We start from the raw sequence: 23,943 nt of genomic DNA, 5'->3' as shown, positions 1-23,943 counted from the left end.
TGGACGAGGCCACATGATAATGTCAAATACCTCATCCCCATCGCCCCCCTAACCCAACATATCATATATAGGGACTCTATTCTTTTGGAGGTGGACAAGGACAGATGTCTAGTCGTTCGGATGGGACGAAAAACCGAGGTCCCGTGTACACATTGGCGTGCACTTAAAAGATGGGGGCATATGGGGATGAGGGAAAAAGTCAAGCATGACTTTATTAAGCCGCGGTGGCAATAACTAAGATAACACCTTAAAGTTTTAATTTGAACAATCAAATTTGAACATAAGGGGACGTAAAAAATAAACAAAAACAATGATAAAAGATATTGGAATTAGTGCGTTTTTTCTTTAACTTATACAGATTACAAACGATTCCAAAATTTTAATAAGCCATCGACCGGTTTATTCGACTGACTATTTGTTTTGGACTTAGGGTCGACTCTATTATATTGCTTCAATCTCACTGGTTCATCAAGTCTATGTTTTAAACATGGCGTCGAAATTAAAATATGACAGTTTGCCGGTGGGATTAAAGAAAATATCTCGTCCTGTCATTAGCTCTGACATTATGGGAAACAGAAATGTTGAGATACGACCCGTCGGCGCATGGGTGCAGCCAGCAGCCGTTGGTGGATACACAAGAGAACCGAATGCAATAGTAAGATGACGTGCTGTTTGAAAAGTCTCTTCTCTCAAAACAAAAGTCTCTTTTCTTGTCGAACAAGTCAAAACAAGTTTTCCCCATGGCAGTCATGCCTCACTCTCTGCCGCCATTCTACATTTTTGATATAAAAACATACCATAGGTATCAAAACTATGATATCCTAGCATCCCAAAACTGAACTGTTCGTCACATAAAATCTATTTTTAAAGGCAGTTTGGCTTTGAATTGATTTTTGGGTTTCGAGTATGCATTCATTTCCATTGCCCATTGAAACTATTATATTCTGATGAGTTTTATGTTGCCTAAGCTAATTATTATGAAATGAAAAGAGTTTTATAACGTCCTAAGCCCAAAATTCAATCGCTAAATTCTCGGTTTAGTGTGCATCAATTTGACTGAAATTATCAACAAATTGCCTTTACATTATCTAGTTTTTAACTATTACAGTGAGAACTGCCAGCTCTTTATCTAATCTCCCATAATGTATCTTTAAATAAAGCCAAGGATGAATATTCTGAGGTACCGTACCGTAGTTTGTTCCCGAGAAGAGGTGCTTATTACAAAAAATGAACTATTACCAAATGAGAATAAGTTTGTAAAACGTTCTACTAACAAGCATTATCAATACTTTGTTTAGGCATCAGCTAGAGAAGAAGAAGAAAGAATCAGTAATATTCAGCGTGAGAAACAAAAGAGAATACGACAGTTTCACGAAGATGTGAAGCGTAGAGTAAAGACAATGGATCGAATAAGAAAACAGCAAGAGATGGATCAAAATATCCAAGATGTAAGTACTTTTCAGATGTAGTCAAATTTTGTATCCCTTTTTCAGCCACGGTTAGATCAGTGGGTAAGGAACTGGCTCACTAAGTGCCATGGTTTTCCCCATGTCAGTGGGTAAGGCGTTTCTCAATAAACACCATGGTTTTTCCTTTGTTGATGGGTAAAGCGCTGGCTCATTGAGCACCGTGGTTTTCCCCTTGTCAGTTGGTAAGGCACTGCTGGTTTACTAAACGCCATGGTTTCCCCATGTCAAATTATTTGCCCAATTATTTGCTGGCTCACTGAACACCATGTTTTTTTCTCCTTGTCAGTGGGTAAGGCGCTGGCTCCCTAAACACCATGGTTTCCCCTTGTCAGTGGGTAAGGCATTGCTCAATAAACACTGTGGTTTTTCCCTTGTCAGTGGGCTGGCTCCCTCAACACCATGGTTTCCCATGTTTTTCAGGACGGAGGGTCTGCCAAGGAACAGCGTTTAGTTGTTTAGATTGTAGAAAAACTGAGGTCCCATTTACACATTAGTATGCACGTAAAAGAACCCATGACAAATGGAATTCAATAAAGATGAGGTGGAATAAGCCTGTTTTAAATATTCTAGTTAATGCAGAAAAGAAGGACGTTAAATCCCACTTCATTTCATGTACATGACTTTGTAGGCACAGTTTGTGAAAACAAGAGGTTCAGTGACCAAATGGCTAATGCGTGGAATCATGGACCTTGGATTATGAGGTCTGTCATTGAGTCAACTGATGGTGTTTCGATTCCCTGCTTGTACGTGACAAGGATTAGGGTCGCCTGTCCAACCTTGTGGGTTTGCTTCCACTATTAAAGACCCCCTCATCGCATGCGAATTGTTGAAATTTTAAAAACTGAACCATATGTTAGTCCCGAAATGACATAGTTTGTGTCAAATGGATGTTGAACCTAACCCCTCTCTCTCTCTCTGTTATATTTTCTTGGATATGAGTTCAGATATTCTTGAACATATATATGTTAATTATGGACAAATAATTTGATGATCCTCCATTTCCTGATGATAAGTTCAAGAATTAATTTAAATTGAATTTACCTATAAATGGATCTGTTTTAGCTAGAAGAAGAAAGACTGATATTCAGACACAGTGTTCAAATGGGCAATAAAACAGTTAAAGGCAATAAAAAAACCAACTGTTCCGTCAGGAAAAATGACGACCATTCTATTCAACAAGCCATCGGTGGTAATAAATCAAGAAAAGGTAGGTTATATATAATAATTAAATACATGCGGACAACAGAGACAAACTTTAATAAATGGAAGCAGTTTACTTATTTTTTTCCACGTAAATCGTTGATATAGAAATTAAAATGTCAGTCAACCAGACAGCGCAGCTTTTGTATGCACAGCAATTTGTATATTCCTGAAGCAATGGTCTGAGAAATCCCTCTCTGGCCATTGCTGGATTGGCTTCTGATACTTGTGGTTTTGAGGGAGTGTGTCTATTCTTCCCGTTCAATCAAATCTATCCCAAGTACAGCAACATGACAGCCCTTCAATCAATCTGGGGTCTTCCCTAAAACTTTGGACAGTGATTTAAGGTATTAAAAACGGTGAAAATGTTGTTCGTCTCCAAACAGTATTGTTTACATTTTATTTGTTTTGATAGCCTCGTTTGTCACGCAATTAGTTTTTCTACAATATTCTGCTATGCTCTGGTTAATTGGGCATAATAAAATTGGAGTCATGAGTACGTAACGTTTTGTAATCATATTCGGTTCAATTTCGATCTCTGTTTGAAGCGTAATGATATTGTTACGCAGTTAGCTATTGATTGTTAATCAGACTATTGACCAGTCCTAATTTGGAATAGAAATTTGTTTCCTTTTCAGCAGTGTTAAGTGGGATTAGGTATAATCAAACGAAACACTGCGAAAAATTATATTTTTCTGGATCTGATGATCTAATGTTTGTACAATGATTATAATCAGAATAATATTAACAGGTTCATCAAGATTAAAGAAAAATGATGAATTAACAGATTTAATATTTACAGATCAAACTAATCAGGTGAGAATTACACAATAACCTCCCTTTTTATTTCCAAGTAAAATCAAATTAAATGAAATGGGGTTTAACGTCCTACTGTTCTGCTCCAAACTAGGCTAATGAAGACGGGAGTACGCCATACAGTCAGGGCTGTCGGTAATTTTTCACAGATGATTAGCAGCACTGCTAATCTAAAAGTCCAATTTTGCCAAATTTGATTAGCAAATTTAAAAATTGATTAGCAGTTTTTCAGTTTCAAATCAACATAAAACACCTAAATAACAAGATTATTTTAATTTTAATTGATAGCAAATGATTAGATTTCATTCTTAAGATTTTTTTAGAATTTTAGCACTTCTACAGCTAGCTGTGAACATTTCTGAATGAATGTAGACTTTTGTTAGGCCTTATGTCTGAAGCCAATTCTTGGCAGTGGCTTCTTATTTCTTCGTTAGAAAACAATTTCGTCTGCTTTTTATCGTGTGTTATTATTTTTGTTCAATCGGAAGCACGCAGTATTTTACGAATAATCTCGATTAACTAGACGCACGCGATATAAACAATAATAGTTTACGGGAATTCTTACTTTGATTTCTCACTTTACAATACGTTTACACGTATTTATTTTTTATATTTTATTTACAATACGTGGGGGATACACTGAATTTATTTTTTTTCAAATTGAATACTGATATAATTACTCGAAATTGACATGTCTCGCAACGTGAGTGGTACTACTGGATTCCCTATTTCCGGTTTAATAGTCCCGATTCATAGAGTTATGTCCCTGTATTATATAGTATCATGAATTGAGTCTGGATAGTTCGAGAAGAAAATGTCACACGGAGAATTCCGTTTTGTTTATAAAATTTATTTGATATTTTATACACGTTGAAAGTGTTGAGAAATGTGGATAAATCTTTGTGTCAATATCCAAAATGACAGGCATATTAATGATTCGCAGTTACTGCGAATCAAAAACGTTAGATTTTAATTTTTGATTAGCAACGGACAAAATATGTATCGCAAATTGCGCTGCGAAACTGGTTGTCGGCAGCCCTGCATACAGTGTGTTATGAGGTAAATTTTGGCCGGACAGTAACACTACAGCCTACTCTTATGTCAAATTCCAACTGTCAGTAAAATGAAATAAAATGTGGTTTACACAGTCCTACTTTTCTAAACTGGCTGGAATAATGAAGATGGACATACGTCATACAGTTGGCTATGGGCAAAATTCCCCTCAAAGCACACTGTATTGCGTATGCCCGTCTTCATTAGCCCAGTCGGAGCAGAACAGTAGGACGTTAAACCCCATTTCTTTTAATTTTTTTCATTAAACAAACTGGTGTTTTGGTGGCTGAGTGATCTAATATGTGGTGCTGTAAATTATGAGAAAATTTTACCCAGATTACAGGATTTCCACCTATATTTTTTGTATCATCCGAACAACTAGACTTTGTTCAACAGAACTTGTGGCCCCATAGAAAAACAATGTTGCAAGCTTATGTATGTGTAATATTTTTATATTTGACTGTAGATACGTCAGTTTACAAGTGAAGCTAGAAGAAAATTAGGAGGTAAAAAAACGCTGGAGGAGGAAGATGAGATAACAGGATGTTCCCGTCGTAAAACGAGAGATGTAAGATTTAACCTCATTCATAACAATTAATAATTTAAACAGATGTTATTGTTTAAAATATATAGCTGGATCAAACATTGAAATAAAATTGAAAGATACATTATAAGAGATTAGATAAAGAGCTGGCAGTTCTCACTATAATAATTAAAAACTAGATAATGTAAAGGGAATCTGCTGAAAATTTCAGTCAAATTGATCCTCTCTGAACCAAGATTTTAGCAATTGAAATTTCGGCCTGGCCTCGATCATCATTACTAAAGTTGCTAGCATAAAAAACATAGTCTCGATTATCCATTTCTATGTTTAATTATTTTTCAAAAAATGAATACATCAAGAGTTGATTATGGGCTGAATAGGTTAAACATACATTATGCAAGAGCTAAATCTGCCTATTGCAGATCTTTCTTTAGGTCTGAAATGTTATATAAATTATTAATTGAACGTTAATTCACTTATCAAGACAACAATCAACTCTCGATGCCATTGTTAGCCTGAGATATTTACTGGATTTAAATACATTTTGTCATGGATAATTTAACGTAAATATGGATAATTAAGATTTCCTAAAATTGAATTGCTAATACCTCGGTTCAGAGTGAAGCAATTTGACTGAAATTTTCAGCATATTCTGTTTTCATTATCTATTTTTTTTAACGATTATAGCGAGAACTGTCCGCTCTATATCTTATCTTACAGAATGCCTCTTTAAGAAGAGAAAGTTTTTATTACGGACAATCAAGTAGAAGGATTAATAATAATAATAATTGATTTATATAGCGCCAACAATTCAACTCAGCAATCTGCTCTTTTGTGCTTTACATAAGTACAACTAATAAAAAAATTACAACACTCACAACACATTAATCCATAAAAGATAGACATAAACAAAAAACGGAGAACATTATTTAGTACACATGGTAAAAGTCTGACACAAACCCAGCTAGAACCGTATTCAATCAGGTGTATATTTGATTAAAAAGTTCGATTAAAAAGATACTCTTTAAAACTCTAAATAGAATTTGCGCTTTTGGTTTCGTTTGATATTGAATTCCATAATTGAATTTAATTGAATCCCTTTCAAACCTAAACATAATCGTTTGTTGTGTTTTTAATATAGCCATCTCCACAAAGACCTTTACGTGATACACTGGGTCTGACTATATTAACAAAAGATCACAGACAGATACCTGATATTGGTTGGGATGAGGAGATTAACGAGGGGGAGGAGGAGAATTTACAAGATGGAGATGATCAGGAGGATGTTATAGAAACCAGACAAATTAAATCAGTCCATTTTAAAACGTCACCTGAATATCAAATAGAAAATACATTTACACAACCAGGTAATTCTTTTTTCGTTTGAATTCAATATGAAGGGTGGGGGAGGGGGTGGGGGGGGCTGTTAGGAAATTGGCTTAACACACAAGGTCATAAGGTCTGTCATTGAGTCAAGTGGCGTGGTTTCCATTTCACACTTGTACCTGACAAAGAGTAGGTTTGCCTGTCCAACATTGTTTTTCTCTGGGGCCTCCATTTGCTGTGTGCTTTAGATCATAAGGTCTGTCAGTGAGTCAATTTATGTAGAGTCGCCTGTCCAACCTCGTGGGTTTTCTCTGGGTCCCCCAATTTCCTCCCACTGCTAAAGACACCTATGTGCAAGCGAATTATTGAAATAAAATTAAACCCTATATAAGTCCCAAAATGATCTAGGTTGTGTCTAGTGGATGTTAAACCCCATTTCTCTCACTCTCTCTCTCTCTGCCTAAAAACATTGCATAATTGTGAAATTATTCAGTATGACTAGTAAAGCAAAATTTCGTCTCCAGAGAATTAACTAGTTCTAACAAAAAAAATTCTCTTTCTGAGGGAAAAAAAGTTCATAGCTTAAACATGCATTATGCTAGAGCAAAATCTGCTTATTACAAGTCTTTCTTTAGGCCTGAAATGTTATCTAAATTATCAATTAGACATTAATTAACTTATCCAGACCATAATAAACTCTCGATGTCAAGGCTAGCCTTCGATGTAGGCTGGATTAGATTCCTATATGCCGCTAACAGCCAAAGATAATTAAATCAGAAAAAGTGGATAATCGAGACTATGCTGTTTATATTAATGATTTTAGTAATGATAACTGAGACTATGCAAAAATGTCACCAGCTTCTTTCTCGGCTCATAGTGGATCAATTTGACTGAAATTTTCAGCAAATTACCTTTACACTATCTAGTTTTTAACTATTGTAGCGAGAACTGCCATCTCTTTATCTTATCTCCCATAATGTATCTTTAAGGATTCTATATGGATAATGGAATTAACCAATGTTAGTTACATAACCAGACCAAAATCACTAACTGTAACAGAAATATCGAACCACAAAACTTCAAACCAATTTTCTCAGAACCCGAAAAATATGAGATAGAACATAGAACTAGTTCAGTTGATTGTCCATGGATGATATATAGAAATTCGACATGATGAATCAGAATAAAGGCCTACAATATGTTAAATGTATATATTTATGTTTAGTATGCAGTTAAAAGCCAGTTTTCATTGATTTTTGTCTCCTAACATGTTTATATCTTTATTAGCTTGTTATTCATATTGATTTTTGATCAATAACAAGATTTAAGTGAATGGAATGGGTGAACAAATGAATGAATGAATGAATGAATGAACAAATAAATGAATGAAAAGGGTTTTGATGTCCTACCTTTCTGACTGGGCTAACAAAGAAGGGCATACAGTGCGCTATGATGGAAATTTTGCCCTACAAAATTATTGTATCTTAGTTTACAGGTCGAGAGTTAAGTACCATGTATATATAATGGTGTTATTGTATCTTAGTTCACAGATCTAGAGTTAAAGTACCATGTATATATAATGGTGTTATTGTATCTTAGATCACAGAACTAAATTAAAGTACCTTGTATATATAATGGTGTTATTGTATCTTAGTTCACAGATCTAGAGTAAAACCATCAGTTAAAGTACCATGTATATATAATGGTGTTATTAAAGAAGAGGAGAAGAGAAGGAAGAAATGTCATCAAGCTATGTATAGAAAGATGTTTATGGATGTCGAGAGAGAACAGGTTAAAGAGAATATCAGGAAAAGAGAACATAAAAAGAAAATTCACTTGTAAGTACAGTAAGAATATATTACAGCTCAGGTTCATTTCATTCCACTAGCCAAGATGTTTAAAGGGCATTTAACTCTGTTCTGTGGAACCTTAAAAAGACGAAATTGAGTCGAAAAGCATGCCTTAAAGAAACATTATGCAAGAGCTAAATCTGCCAATTGCAGGTCTTTCTTTAGGCCTGAAATGTTATCTATATTATTAATTAGACATTAATTAACTTATTTAGACCATAATTAACTCTCGATGTCATCGCTAGCCTGCGATATTTATTGGATAAGAATCTGATCTGCTGCTCAACACTTATTGATGATTAATCAAAAAATGGATAATCTAGACTATGTTTTTTATCATACGGACTTGATTAATGATGATCGAGGCTAGGCCAAAAATTCAATCGCTAAATTCTCGGTTCAGAGTGAAGCAATTTGGGTGAAATTTTCAGCAAATTCCCTTTACAATTCCCTTTAAGATAACAACATCAATATTGATTGAAATGGACTAATATTGAATTCTAATTTGTATTTTTAATTTAGAATATTATGGAAAATATTGAGTTAGAAACTTAGCATTTTATTAAGAAAACAGAACTAAAATGTCATCAGCAAATAATCTCTCTTGGATTCAATCACATTTATTTGAGTGCAATTTTCATTTTGTGACAAAATGTTTTTTTTTTTATTTTGTTTGTAGATTAAAGAAAGAAAAGGAGTTAGAGCGAAAGGAAGAAGAAGAACAGGCCCTACGATTGGTTGAACCAAGAGACCCTGTAACAGGGGAGACAACTGCTGAAACGATGTTAAGAGACAGACTTGAAGAGACACAGATTAAAGATACGATAGAACAACATGAACAACAGAGACGCAAAATAAAAGAAACAGAAAGGTGAGACTTGTAATATTATGGGTTTTTCATTCCACCATTCCTTCCCTACGCTGCATGAGGGGGGGGGGGGAGGTGGATGGCCAAATGTGCGCCTTGTATCATAAGGTCTGTCATTGAGTCAACTGGAATGGTTCGATTCGCCTATCCAACCAATAGATTTATTTATCTGTTTACATATATAAGTCGATGTTTCATACACTACCGACAGATGTGGTCGTATTGTTGACGTGATGTGAGGCTGGATTGCCGAATGGTTAGCGTGTGTGCGTTCTATCATAAAGTCTGACATTGAGTCAACTGGCATGGTTTCAATTCCCTGGTTGTTATAAATGACAAAGAGATGGGTGGCTTCCTCCCACTGCTAAAGACCCCTACGTGCAAGCAGATTATTCAAATAAAGTTGAACCTTGTTAGTCCCAAAATGACCTAGTTTGTTTTGAATGGACGTTAAACCGAATTTCTCTCTTTCTCCCTATGCTGCAGTAAGGCCCCATCCTCAATATCCCCATCCTCAGTGGTATCGTTCCGTTCTATTCCACTGACCCCTGGTTCCATTCACAGGCTTTTCACGAATTCAAATTATCTGCCATTGATAGTGGGTTGATTCTACGAACCAAGTAAAAAACAGTTTACACACCAGTCTTAGCGTGTCATTGTTTACGTTATAGAAATATATGGTTTACATTCACCACAAAAAGCAGTTTGTATGCTCGATTATGAGATGGGTTGCAAGAAATTTAATGTCAAAGAAGTGACATGAACACAAAATGATGTCCTAAAATATTTGGACAAATTTGAAACACGGATTGGGCGATCTTAGTTGCAATAAAATACACGTTACTTCCCTTCACCCACTCCCAAATTTTTTGATTGGCCAATGAAAATAGCTCATTTATCAAGGGTGGATAATTTGAATGTGTGTTTCCCCCGGGAATGGACCCAGGGGTTATTCTAGGAGTGGGGGTTGGATGGCTGAATGGTTAGCGTGCGCGCGCTGTATCGTAAAGTCTGTCATTGAGTCGACTGGCGTGGTTTCGATTCCCCGGTTGTACGTGACAAGGAGTAGGGTTGCCTGTCCAACCTCGTGGGTTTTCTCCAGGTCCTCCGGTTTCCTCCCACTGCTAAAGACCTCTACGCGCAAGCGAATTATTGAAATAAAATTGAACCATGTGTTAGTCCCGAAATGACCTAGTTTGTGTCGAGTACACGTTAAACCCCATTTCTCTCTCTCTCTCTCTCTTTATTCTAGGAGTAATGAACTATACCACTGGGGATACCAAGGATGGTAAGACACTGACTAGCTAAACAGTAGGTCTAGGCTTTCATCCTGTTCTTCGGGAAATTTTTTATGGCATGGTTTTCTTAAAATTGTGTTTTATTTTTATATTTTCCAGATATTTAGAAGCCTTACAGCATAACTTGCGTCGTAAGATTGAGAAGAAAGGAATAATATTACCCCCATTATGTTGCTGTGCTGAAACTGCTTGGGACACTAATCCAGACACATGTGCTAATAATTGTGTTTTCTACAAAAATCCTAAAGGTAGGAGCAATTTTTATATGCCCACATGTCCTTCTGTCGCCCACATGTCCTTCTGTCGGTCCGTCTGTCATCCACAATTTTTCAACACGGAAAGGTATCATCCGATTGTTTTAAAATTAATTTTACATAAGTGACTGAAGAAGCCTATTTAATTTCAATAATTTCCATTTATTACGTCTAAGAGTTATGGTCCTTGTTTAACTTTCTGAAATTTATATGCATTAGTTAACTTAGTGAAACAAAGAAGCCTATTGAATTTCAGCAATTTCTGTTCAATACGTCTATAGTTATGACCCTTGTTGTTTGAATTCGGAAAATACATCCCTTGCCAACAATCATGTTATAAAGGGGAGTAGCCCACAATAACATCAATAGTGAATTTCAGAAAAGATGTTGTGATATCAGGCTGTAGATTATCTAGGCACCTTGAAGGCACAATGGATAATAACTACTTTGACCTTCAGACCATTGAGAAACTTTGTTATGTACCTCAGGACCGCAAGTAGCTTAGAGCAACGAGGGGGGCAGGAAGTGTTCTCAGAAGACAGTGCTGTAAAATTGATGGACAATGTATATCTATTGTTTTTATGGTCGACAGTCACTGGGGGGGGCATTTAGCTCAGAGCAACGAGGGGGGCGGGAAGTGTTCTCAGAAGACAGTGCTGTAAAATTGATGGACAATGTATATCTATTGTTTTTATGGTCGACAGTCACCTGATGTACCTTGTGTCAAATAGCATCACAACAATATTTTCTGAAATTTGCCATGTATAAATAAAGGTTATCAGTTTGATAAATTACATGTGTTAATTTTTGTCAGTAAGGCCCTAGCTCACTAAACAAGAGGGCCCAGGTGTCAGAGCAAGTTCCGAGTGATTTTCCTTTGTGGCTAAGTGAGTAAGCCACTGAATCAGGAGCCTGGAGGTCGCGGGTTCAATCCCAGTGATGGCCGAGAAAGCTCATCGGGACTTTCCAGCATGGTTTCCCCTTGTCAGTGGTGCAGGACGGAGGTCCTGACTAGGACAGCTGTTTAGTATTTCGAATGGTAGACGTATTCCTGTCTTCATTAGCCCAGTCGGAGCAGAAAAGTTGTGATGTTAAACCCCCTTTCATTTCATTTGGTTTTAACTTTTTATCTTTCAGCTTATGCCAAAGCGTTACATTCCCTACTTGTGTCATGTCAAGTAGTCTGACAATAGAAGTCTTACAGTATTATTGTGTCGAGTAGACTTAACTATAGATGTCTTACAGTTTTATTGTGTAAAGTTGAAACAAATATTAGTTCAGATTTTACAATTTATTTTTTGAAATTACCAATTGAGATGCATTTCCCAGACAGATGAAATTTTAAAAAACCCCATAAAAACAGGACTCAGTTCTGTAAAATACACTTATATCAGCCAGTATAATAAACAGTAATTATAAGGGGTGGATCCAGACACTTTGGATGGAGGGGGAGGGATGTGTGTGCATAGGAGATAAAGCTGCAAGCAAAGCACACAATGGGGTGTCTGGGTGACCTCCCCTGGAGAATTTTAAAAATTAGAAGCACTGAAATGCCATTCCCACTGATCTGAGACAAGAATCTGGTTCTAAATTAATGGATTATAATGGTACATTTTAGTCAGAAATCCTGATAAGCCCCCCACTAGATCTGCCCTTGATTGTATTCAGTAGAATTGTGTCCTGGGTATTTCCAGTTTAATGACTAAACACCACTGAAGTAAAAATTCTGAAATAATACATGTATATATTTTCATAAATATTAGGCCTATGATTTTACTCACATTTTTTAGAAATTGTTATTGGTTGAACTAGTCACGTTATAAACAAAGAAAAAATTGATTATAAATTTTTATATTACGTTTTAGTATTTCTTTCATGCTATCCATTCATGGTCTATAAGTTTTAACAAAGTTTTAATATTTCAATAGCATTTCATTTTAACAAAGTTTTAATATTTCCTCTTTGTCCATCCATCCATTTATGGTCTATACCAGTGATCCTCAACCAGTGTGCCGCGGCACACAGATGTGCCTCGAGATCTTCCTAAGTGTGTCGCGATATTTTGAACGGCACACTAAGAAAATGCAAAAAACCATGTGATCCTAACTGAGTATTTACTGGAGTCTACTGATAAGTTCGTAGCTGTGTTGTTCTTTATTTAGTTTGTCATTCTATGTGTCTCTGACTAGTCTCTGTCTACGGTTGTATTACCATGTTTTATTTTGCAAAATTCCAATAATTTTCATATATATTTAGCCAGGTGTGCTGCTATTTTTCCCATGTGTGCCAAGGTGTGCTGTTGGCACAAAAAGGTTGAAAATCACTGGTCTATAAGTTTTAGTATTTCATGACTTACTTCTCTCTATCCATCCATGGTCTAAAAGTTTTAACAAAGTTTTAGTATTTCTTTAGCCTTATCTCTCTGCCTGCCATCCATCTATTCATGGTTTAAAAGTTTTAACAAAGTTTTAGTATTTTGTTACATCTCTAGTCATCAGTCTCATTGTATATTTTCATCATATATATTTGTATATAAATGTACATCAAATGTGTAGATAAAAATAATGGTTTTTTTGGCTGTATTTAATACTTAAAATATTGTTGGTTTGTTACAGTGTTGTTGGTGTTTTATTTTTGAAACTATATTCAAGATCACAGAGTGAAATCATTCCTAGAACAAAATCTTAGGATTCCTCTGTTCCCTTTAAAATCTGAAGTTTGTTCTTGTGTTGGCCTTATTTTAGATAACTGCCAAGATATTTTAGGTGCTTTCAAACTGTTAATTATCAGAAAACATTAGGCGTTCTTGTCTGATCGAGGATGAACTCAAACACTATATAAATTTCAAACCAATCAGATGATAACTTTAGTCCCTAGTGTCCACAAGCAATTGTTGACAACAGACCGGTGGACAAACAGACAGCAATATATATACTATTCAAAAAAAGTAGGGGATATTTGATTTTGGGGGCATAATACTAAAATATGCAAATGACTACGAAAAAAGTCACTATAGAACCTAACAGAAGAAACATTTCCAGTTACATGTGACGCCTAAACGCACCAATAGCTACCGCATGGAATGCAGGTGATGCTTGGGATCATCATGGGGGTCCAACCCAAGATTTGCACGACTCTGACTTTGAATGTTACAGTCATTGTGGCATTGAATTCCAGGGTGGAAACATCAGTTTAATTGTTTTAGTGACCAGAAAACAAATTTTGATATGCGTCGGCTTACCCAAAATGAAAGGTTACGTGCCCTTGGCATGCTACAGATCGGCACAACACAGGCGGTTGTGGCGCGGACGATGAATGTTTCTTAGTCTGTCATAAGCAGGCTATGGTCCAGATACCGTGATACACAATCTGTACAGGACAGACCACGCTCAGGTCGACCAAGGGCGACAACTCAAGCCCAGGATCGATTTATCCGTACCTTGGCCTTGAGAAATCGTGTCATCACAGCAAATCAGATCAGCGCTCGTCTTCAAACAGACACTGGTGTGAGAGTGAGTGGCCAGACGATTCGGAATCGACTGCATAGGGGTCACCTTCGCGCCCGACGTCCTCGCGTGATCCCTTGTTTGAGAGATCATCACATTCAGGCAAGACGTCGTTGGTGTAGGGATCGTCAACACTGGGATAATCGACGCTGGAGCAATGTGATGTTTTCAGATGAGTCAAGGTTCACTGTTGATTTTTTGGACAGACGTAGGAGGGTGTGGCGTCGTCGAAACGAGCGCTTCCAAGACGTTAACGTCATCAGACATGATCGATTTGGGGGTGGTTCTGTTATGGGGTGGGGAGGCATCACTGTTGCTGGAAGAACGGCTTTACATGTTGTTGCAGGGCGTGTTACAGGCCAGTACTACCGGGACAACATCTTGGCAGTCCATGTTGTGCCGTTCGCACGACGTCATGGCCGCCGTTTCATCTTCCAGGATGACAACGCAAGATGTCACAGGGCCAGGATCGTTACAGGTTACCTCCAACAACAGAACATCACCACATTACCTTGGCCAGCACTGAGTCCCGACCTCTCCCCCATCGAGCATGTCTGGGACATGCTTGGACAGAGGTTACGTCAACGTCAACAACGTCCTGCCAATGTCCAAGAACTTGCTGCTGCGTTGCAACAGGAATGGGACAATCTGGACCAAAATGACCTTAGACGTCTCATTAGGAGTATGCCACGTCGGATCAATGCTTGTTTGGCAAACAGAGGAGGATTTACCCGTTACTGACTTGGTTGTGATGCTGTGGTAACTTTGCTGTTTGACCCCGGGTATCATTTTACCCTTATAATGGTCAGTCTGTGCCTTACTTAGTCTAACGATCATTTGGAATAAATCGATGAATGTGAACTTCATTTCATTTTGTCATTTGTTTCTTCGTCAGTTTCATTAGGTGACTTTAATAACACTTAAAAATCAAATATCCCCTACTTTTTTTGAATAGTATACATATGAGTGATATGACTGTATATAAAAAAGGCAATTTTCTCACAGCAGAGATAGGAGTGGTGATATCAACCCTTGTACCATTATACCCCTCGTCAGACCGGGATGTGGTCTCCATAGTCGCCCAGTCACGGCGGCGTTTGTTTTGAGCATGTTCAAACAAACGCCAAGGTTCTGCAATCTGACCTGGAAAGCTGTGAGAATGCGACTTTTTTTCAAGTCTGTAATTTTTGGGAACCGCCGGCAACCTTATGCATTTTCTTGTCGCAGCAACGCAGTAAGAACGCCACACTGGTCTGACGTGGGCCTTAGCACGAAGGGCGGTTGGGTGGCTAAATGGTTTAACGCATGCGCTTTAGATCATAAGGTTTGTCATTGAGTCAAGTGGCATGGTTTCAATTCTCCACATGTACGTGACAAGAAATAGGGTCACATGTCTAACCTACTGGTTTTTTTCTGGTTTACTCTCACTGCTAAAGACCCCTATGCACTAGCGAATTAATAAAATTGAACCATATGTTTGGAGTTGACGTTAAACCCCATTTCTCTCTTTGTCCATTGACACGATGGGCTAACCAATATGCCACATGACAAAAGAAATCACTATAGACTTTAACTTGAGAAGACATTAATTACAACAAAATATGTGTAAATTTATTTGAGTAGTGAACTGAACATGGCTAATTTACATAGATGCACAATGGAGGCCCTGGTAAGGCAAAGTATCTAGTCTTGCCTTTCTAGTCCTGTCTTTCAGAATTCAATAACCAGTAAGTAGTCAGAAACACGGGTGTCCAGTTAAAGAAATACTCATAGCACATTTAATGGCGCATGGCCGGGTAGGTGTAGAAAAGTAGGACATTAAACCCTGTTTCATATCAATGGATCACTGTCCAAGAAAATACACAACTAATCAAGTCTTTAAATAAGTTGTAACAATAAGAATTAACTCCCCTGTTAAATTTTTTCATGACATGAATTATTTATTATTTTTATTCATTTTAAAATAATCTAGATAAAATATTATATACAATGTTTAACGAATGACAATAACTGGTATTAAAACGACAATATTCCAACAACTAACGAATTACGACCTATCTAAATACTGGAACAAATGACCCGTGACCTATCTCACTACTACTACTTAAGCCATGGACACACTATGCAATTTGTTAGGGTTTATTGAACACATTGCAAACTTCGGTATTTTTTTTCCTCATCTGAAGACCAGAACAAAAAAGAATGCTCATAGTTATAACAATGAACACATTAATTATTATTGTTTTCAATATAAAAATAAGCTTTTAATAAGTGCATAACCTTAATAGGTGAATGAAATTAATAACAGCTGCCGTAAATTCCAATATATCTTTATATGACACCCGCTTTTGAAATGAGGAAAAAATTGATTTGAAATTACAGGACTTTATTTAAAATCTACAAGACATGGCGTAATATTACTCATAAATTAAAATTACAGGTCAATTTGCTTTAATATTAGATTACAATTTCGTTTCCATTTCTTTTTCTTCTAACATTCACATTACATGGACAAAGGGATTTTAATTGGGTGATTGACAGTTTCAGCCGCTTGATGTTTGTAAAAACAATGAGCCAGCCAATATGCTATCATAAATCAATCTCAATTACAAAAAGTTAATTATTACTTGTTGATTAATAAGTCCATTAACGTGTCAGCTACAATCTGTAACAGTCGTACCTTAGTGAGGAGAATCGACCACCTAGTTCATGAACAGAGTAATTTGCACATTTGAATTTAACAGTAAGTTTGATAATTCTGTAAATATATACTCAGCCAAATTAAAAACTTGACACTGATGAATTTCAACAAAAATTTTTTTTCTAGTAAGTCAAATAAATTTTAAAGTGTTTCTAACGATAGTAAGTAGTAAGAAGCCTTTAATTTCATAAAATTGTAAAGTCACGTGGATCACGTGACTTTTGAGCATATAAAGATGAAAAACCTGAAAAACACGTGCAAACACAAACTCGTGAGGCCAATCGATGCAAGTTTGCTTAAACTGAACACGCACACGTAACTTAAACTGGAAAAACAAATTAAAATTGTTATTTTCATCTTTGTTAGAAAATGCTGCGCCTTTCAAATGTAGAACGTCTGCGTGCTATAGGTAGGCTCTATGCTGGTCAGTCTGTGATCACTGAAGCAAGAGCCTTTAATTGTTCACGCCAGACAATAATTAATCTTAGAATGAGAGTGCTTCAAACTGGAACTATTGCCGACCGCCCAAGGGCGTGAGCGCCACGTGTGACGTCACTCCAGGAAGATCAAGCAATACGATTGTCATCTTAGAAACAGATGTTTGGTGGAAGGGTAACTGCACAAACTGTTCGAAATCGCTTGCAGGCTGCTGGTCTTCAAGTTCGGAGGTCCTATAATTGAAAAATATTGACACCTCTTCATCGCGGTAACCGGTAACCGACTTGTGTGGGCCACAAGACACATAAGATTTACTCAAAGACAGTGGAATTCGGTTGTCTTTAGTGACGAATCTTGATTCACTTTGAGATTTGCCGATGGCAGGGCCCGAGTGTACCGTAGACGAGGTGAACGTTACGCTCAAGTATGTGTCAGAGAAGTTGAACGATTTGGTGGCGGCAGCGTCATGGTTTGGGGTTCTTTTTGTGCACATGGACGTTCTCCTCTTGTTTTTGTCCAAGGGAACTTAAATGCTGTCCAGTACAGGGATCAGATTTTGCAACCTGTTCTTCTTCCGTTTATGCAGAGACATGGGCCTGGACTAACGTTTCAACAAGACAATGCTCGACCCCATACAGCAATTGCTACCCACAATTTTTTAAGAAATAACGGTGTCCAAGTTCTGGATTGGCCGTCGCTTAGCCCCGAACTTAATCCTATTGGACACATCTGGGACGAACTGGTCGACGTGTTCGTCAGCTAGTGAATCCACCAATGACGTTGCAGGACCTTCAACATGCTCTTGCGGAGCAGTGGCGACGTCTTCCTCGGGTAGTGTTTACTAATGTTCTGAGATCCATGAGAAGACGTTGTGTGGCAGTACGAGACGCTAGAGGAGGCCACAACCGTTACTAAACACTTTATTCCGATTCTTCTCCAAGTCTGTGAATTTCATTTTGGGGGGTACTGTGACATCACGAACGTTATCAATGTCAAGGACTTTCGGCGAGACGTATTCTTGTTTTCTGTTGATGTCAAGGTCGTCTGTGCACAACATAACACTAAAATAGTTGCCTTAAACCAAATATTAAAAATCTAGTCCCAAAAATCCTGAGTGTCAAGTTTTTAATTTGGCTGAGTATACAAGCTTGCTGATTATTCATAAGGGACCAGTAAGTTGTCTTTGTGACAACAGGCTATGTGGCAAATGAAGACTATCCAAATGATTAGTGCATTTAACAGTAATTTTGATAACCCAGAGTATGCTTGCATTGTAACCTAAATAATTTTCTACCAACAGTGTGTTAAATAAGTCAAACATTGACACCTACAGCATTCTCTGCATACAATATAAACAAGCCAGAGCCACTGATAGTTGTTTTGATGGGCTCTTATAAAATCCAAATTGAACATATTTCGGTTTTGCAAATGGCGATCAATGGCTTTTGATGAAGGTTTTCAAATTTATTCAGAGATCTTATTACATGTATTTATTGCCTATTAACACTACTTCCAAAGTTTTTAAAATTGGCTGACTTCGAGACGTGTACATTTCAAATTCATCTTATTCATATTCTATGGAAAGTATTCTAATTTGGTTGACTGGTTCTACTTTATTTAAATATTAACTTTAAAAGGTTACTACTTTAAAGAAGAACAAGGAAACATTTTATCGAGCATGCCTTGTGTACTTGATTTGTTTCCATGGAGACTACTATTTTAATCTAATTTGGGTTTATTATCCCACAACCTCCTGCTAAATGAATGCCGCACTAAACATTATAGGTAGAGCCTACATGTAATTTGATTGGAAAATTAGTTCACAAGAGCGTCAACATCAAAACAAAATGGACATCTGACTTGGAGGACGAAATATTTTAATAAAAAGTACTCTCATAAAATCAGCATATCTCTTTCCAAAATGAAACTCTAATTTTTCTTATTTTTCAATTTGACTCATCCAGAAAAGCTTAAACTGTTCAGTATTTGCTGCCAAGGAAGTTTTAGGAAATGGTCAATGAGACTGTAAAGTAAAAACTAGCTTGCTATTGTTAAAAACATGTTAAAACCGTTGTACATGGTAAATGATAAAAGTAGAATAAAGAAAAACAGTCCGGTTCTTCGATACTCCAGTTTCACATAAAAAAAGCTACATAGAGTGCATGATCCCTTAGTGCACTTCAGATTTTCCAAAGTAAATCCATTAAATGTTTCAGTCGAAGGTGTTCCATAGACTCACATATCAGATACTCAACCCATATAATTTTAAAGATCATTTAAGTACATTCAACATGTAATAATCATAATGAAATGATTGAAATTTTAGTAATAATGGAGATGGGGGATGAAAGGAGCATCATTTACATTAACATGGAGAACCTTGAAATGTGAGTAGTCTTTTAGTCAATACTGATCCTATAAAACAAATAAAAGCTCCGAAGTTCTTTAGATTCTTAAGAAGAATTGTCTAAGAACCATGATGTCGAGGACATCTTTTTTTGTAGGGCCTTATATCATATGGTAAAATATTACACATAATTCCCTTCATATTAAATATGACGTTCCCACACACGAATACGATTTAGAGTTGAAATTTTGGGAATTGACACCATTCAAATAAAATATATTTTTCAAGAGCCTAATCTGACTGGTGATCATAAAAGCCCTATAAGATGACGAAAGTATTGACACAGGGAGAATGGCATGTTTGTAACGGTGACAGATGTTTAATAGAATGTTATTTTATCAATGTCGCCGCCTTTTATCACCACCATACGGATGAGTGTTCCGATTACGATTATTTCGATCGTGATTGTTATAACCACGATCATCTGATCGATTCATATAACGATCATTAGATCGATTTCTGTGATGACCTTGACTGTGCATAGATATGGACATTTCTTGCTGATGTAAAATCCTTTGACGACGAGCATCGATCGAATCATTTTCTCTGGGTTGCATGGATTGCATGTTTAAATTGTTCGTAGGCACTTGACCACGTAATACATCCATGGACATGTAATTTTTTCCTTGAGCATAAGGATTAGTGAGGTCTGATTGAGGAGAGTAGTTGTTTGGTCTCTGATTTGGACTACGATCAGAATCGTTACCATGCCACGTGTTGGAACGATTGTAATTCGGAGGAGGACGTAAATTTTGTGGATCGGGGTTAAAATGGCGTGGACTAGACGCAGGAGAGTTTCGTGGACTCTCGTTGCCCCCACCACCACGATTCTGTAAATTCAATGTGCGACCATATAATCTTATTCCGTCCATGACTTCCTTCGCATATTGAACTGAAACAGCGTGTTGAAATGTCACAAACGCAAATCTTCTTGGAGCACCTTGTTTATCTTTAGGAATAACTACTTTTTCTAACGGACCTGCCTGAAATTTAAAATTTTACAACATTATAGCATGATCTAAACTATTGTTCTATGTAAAAGATATTATTGGTTAAGCAAATCAAAAAGTGTTATTTACTGACTTGACTGGCTATAACAGTCCACACGTTATTACAGACTAACCTTTAAAGATACTTTCCCAGAAAAGTATTTATCGGGTGGTTATTTCCAACAAAAGTATGTCAAATTTGGTATACATGGAAAGTATAGACACCCAATCTTACTAGAAAAATACTGGATTACCCGAAAATGCCCATGGGACAAGCATTAGGCAAAATTGTCAAGGTATCACTAACTGGCAACCCGACTGTGGATGCTGGTCAGTTCATCCCACAACCGTTTCACCCCGGGCTGTTTCATCCCAACCTAATTTTTTAACGGGCTGTTTCATCCCGGGCTTTTTCATCCCCCTTGTTATTATAATAGCAGTCAATAAACTGAGTTGTACTTATCGTTAAATAAACTGTTAAACACTTACTTATTGTTAAATAAACAATAATGTATGGAATAAATAAGTTTTACTCGTCGATTTTTGTTGATTGTCGTTATGATTTTAGATTAGTTCACCGATGTTTTTGTAATAAAGTATACGCGTATTGTTTGTTAGTTTATGATGTCTAACATCATTTATCTTCTTTATAAAAAGGTATTTTATAATTACATATTGACAGCTTAATCACTCGCCAAAATACATCATGGGCATGGACTCTACGTATTACCAAATAATCAACTAAATTGCGCAGGAGCCCCTTTTAAATAAGACAAATTAGATTGATATTATTTCGAAACCATAATTAATTTTAAAACTGATCGTTGATTTAATTTCCGTACACGAAATGAAACTAAACAACTCCAAATATAAGAATTCCGAATAAGAATTCATTTAGAATACCAAAATGCGAATCGTAACACATTGTGGTCTAAACTGTGTGATAAATTATAAAATAAATCGTAAACCAATGGAACACTGCCTGGTTTCTTTTAACGTTGGGTTATTTGAGACGCCAAGTAGTCTGAACATCTAAAGATAACATGTGTCGAAATCGTGACTATGTGCAATTTTATTCTTTGATAGACTGTTCTATCACTGGCAATCCTGTTATGCATGAAAATGACTATACAGTGTATTACAAGTTGAGTGTTTTGCTATAAGCATCGCCTGATTGTAAGCGATGTAATTTTAGTGAAATTGATGTCGAGAAGTGGTGTGGATTCAGAAAATAAACTAATGTGTATGCAAAGGAAGAAGTTGGACACTATTCATGTTAAAATTGCATTGACATTGTATAAATAAAATATTCGGAAAATAAGCTAAGGCGTATGCAAAAGAAGGAGTTGGACATTATTCATGATAAAATTGCATTGACATATTATTATTGGTATTAATGTATAAATAAAATATTAAAAAATCATATAATACCGGTTTTTAAATTTGTGGGATGAAAGGACCCGATATAAGTGGGATGAAAGGACCCATGTAAATTTGGGATGAAACAGCCCGGGATGAACTGGTAGTGGGATGAAACGACCTGCTCTCCCCCCCCCCCCACCCGACTGTTATCTGCCAGCTTAAGTGAGGGAGCCATTGTACATGTTATTTCTTGATCACATGGAAAAATATTTGTGATTTCATTCAATGTCAAAAACTTTGGATGACATTGAGTTAAAGACTTTGCTACTTTAAAATCACATTTTCGGTAAATCATGCTGCTCTTCCAAGCTTACACATGTACATGCACCTCTTCTTTGAGATACCACTAGAGAGAGAGAGTCAGAGAGAGAGAGAGAAAGAGAGGGGAGAGAGTTAAATTTCTAGAAAGTTCAGGAAGTCATTAAAAAAACTGGAATCAAAACAAACACCCCATTAAGCGAAATCAAATATTAAATATAATTCTGCTAGTTCTATTGTCAGACCAATTTTACCCCCTCAAAACAAATTTTAGTTATAATTAATATTGGTGGATTGGGTAAATCACGCTACCAGGCGAGTGAACGATTTGCAGTTCCAACATACATTTCTCCATTTCAAAATTAATGGTCCTCGTGACCTGGTAAAAATTTGTGAAAATTTGCCAAAATTCCTGCAGGAATCATAAAAATACATGTACAGTTTAAAAGTTCGGTAGCCAATAATTCTTTTATACCTGTAAAAAGAGTTCGTATAAGATCTCTTCAGTGACACGATCATCATTAAAACCGGCGACAAATAATGTCCTCTCGTCGTCCGACATCTTGGAAAATTAATAATGGGAGGTAACTCTATTTTATATTTTTTTGCGGATATGGATGCCCAATGGGGACAAAATATTACCAGTATTGTAAAGCAGCCCGTAACAAGATTTATAATAATAATAATAATAATAATAAAAACTTTATTTAATGAGGCAACGTATTTAGTTTGCAAAAAAAAAACAAACTAATCTTCCATAGGTCCCTCCTAAACTACAAAGACATATATACATGTAATATCAGGATAAATTTAAAATCATTAGAAATGCAATAGCATTTTAAAGTGGGAAGTTTGATTTAAGTCACTCCCAAACTACAAAACATATACATTATACAAGTAGAATATAGGAAGAACACTATAATTACACACAAAATAAAATAGAATGCAGTTGCAGTTAAAAATAATAAGTATGTCATCAGTTGAATATTATGGTTCCTTCAGTGTGCAAAATAAATGAGTTTTCAGTTTAATCTTAAAATTTTCAACATTTTTACACATCTTTATATCAAAAGGCAGATTGTTCCATAAAAGACATGCAGAATAATGAAAAGTACGTTTCATGGATTCCGTTTTGCATTTTTGAAGAAAAAGAGATTTACTGGTCTGTGAACGGAGCAAGATATCCGTTTTGGAAACAAGAGATTTTTCAATAAAATAGAAATTTAGATAAAGTGGAGTATTAAATGTAATAATTTTGAATGATAAGACAATTTTATTGTAAAGAATCCTCTGTGTAAGGGTAAGCCAACCGAGTTTAGTAAATAAAGAGGTGGACGGAGTTTCAATCGGTGCATCAAGAATAGCTCTTGCTGCCCTCTTTTGTAATTTATAAACTTTAAAATTATTTACTTCGAATTTTAATGATTTCGATTCCACGTACATAAAATGATTTACCGGTATCTCATTTTAGAATGTTTTGAAGATTTTCTATTACTGCTATAAATGAGTTAAAAGACTACAAACACAATTATTGTCTATGGAAG

The 23,943-nt window shown here is 36.3% G+C and overlaps 2 protein-coding genes across 3 annotated transcripts; one reads left to right on the top strand and one right to left on the bottom strand.

The window, feature by feature from the left end:
• Nucleotides 1-457: 457 nt before the first annotated feature.
• LOC126830989 (coiled-coil domain-containing protein 15) lies at nt 458-13,249 on the top strand. Of its 2 annotated transcripts, XM_050561599.2 has the most exons (10): nt 458-655; nt 1,299-1,448; nt 2,532-2,676; nt 3,421-3,485; nt 5,005-5,106; nt 6,224-6,449; nt 8,063-8,246; nt 8,938-9,129; nt 10,524-10,672; nt 11,816-13,249. In XM_050561599.2, the coding sequence occupies exons 1-10, from the start codon at nt 488-490 to the stop codon at nt 11,863-11,865; spliced, it is 1,431 nt and encodes a 476-aa protein (XP_050417556.1). In that variant the 5' UTR covers nt 458-487; the 3' UTR covers nt 11,866-13,249. The 2 variants fall into 2 exon arrangements, with proteins under 2 accessions (XP_050417556.1, XP_050417558.1); XM_050561601.2 differs by lacking the exon at nt 458-655 and having other exon boundaries at nt 1,341-1,448; nt 2,536-2,676.
• A 2,849-nt stretch (nt 13,250-16,098) lies between these two features.
• LOC126831008 (RNA-binding protein 7) lies at nt 16,099-22,967 on the bottom strand. The gene is made up of 2 exons (XM_050561633.2): nt 22,875-22,967; nt 16,099-20,713 (listed from the first exon to the last, which is right to left on the bottom strand). Exons 1-2 carry the CDS (start codon nt 22,959-22,961, stop codon nt 20,069-20,071), a joined length of 732 nt encoding a protein of 243 aa, XP_050417590.1. The 5' UTR covers nt 22,962-22,967; the 3' UTR covers nt 16,099-20,068.
• Between the last annotated feature and the right edge of the window lie 976 nt (nt 22,968-23,943).

This window comes from Patella vulgata, chromosome 8 (genome assembly GCF_932274485.2).
Source record: "Patella vulgata chromosome 8, xgPatVulg1.2, whole genome shotgun sequence".
NCBI classification, from domain to species: Eukaryota; Metazoa; Mollusca; class Gastropoda; family Patellidae; genus Patella; species Patella vulgata.
The sequence above is the reverse complement of the archived record's forward strand: the minus strand, read 5'-3'. Positions and strand labels throughout refer to the sequence as shown.

Excerpts from the sequence above, each read along its gene's own strand:
- LOC126830989 (XM_050561599.2), top strand. The coding sequence starts at position 488 with ATGGCGTCGAAATTAAAATATGACAGTTTGCCGGTGGGATTAAAGAAA. Across the intron at positions 6,450-8,062 it reads AAATACATTTACACAACCAG|TTCACAGATCTAGAGTAAAA; the intron begins GTAATTCTTTTT and ends ATTGTATCTTAG. Across the intron at positions 9,130-10,523 it reads AAAATAAAAGAAACAGAAAG|ATATTTAGAAGCCTTACAGC; the intron begins GTGAGACTTGTA and ends TATATTTTCCAG.
- LOC126831008 (XM_050561633.2), bottom strand. The coding sequence starts at position 22,961 with ATGTCGGACGACGAGAGGACATTATTTGTCGCCGGTTTTAATGATGAT. Across the intron at positions 20,714-22,874 it reads TATACGAACTCTTTTTACAG|GCAGGTCCGTTAGAAAAAGT; the intron begins GTATAAAAGAAT and ends TTTAAATTTCAG.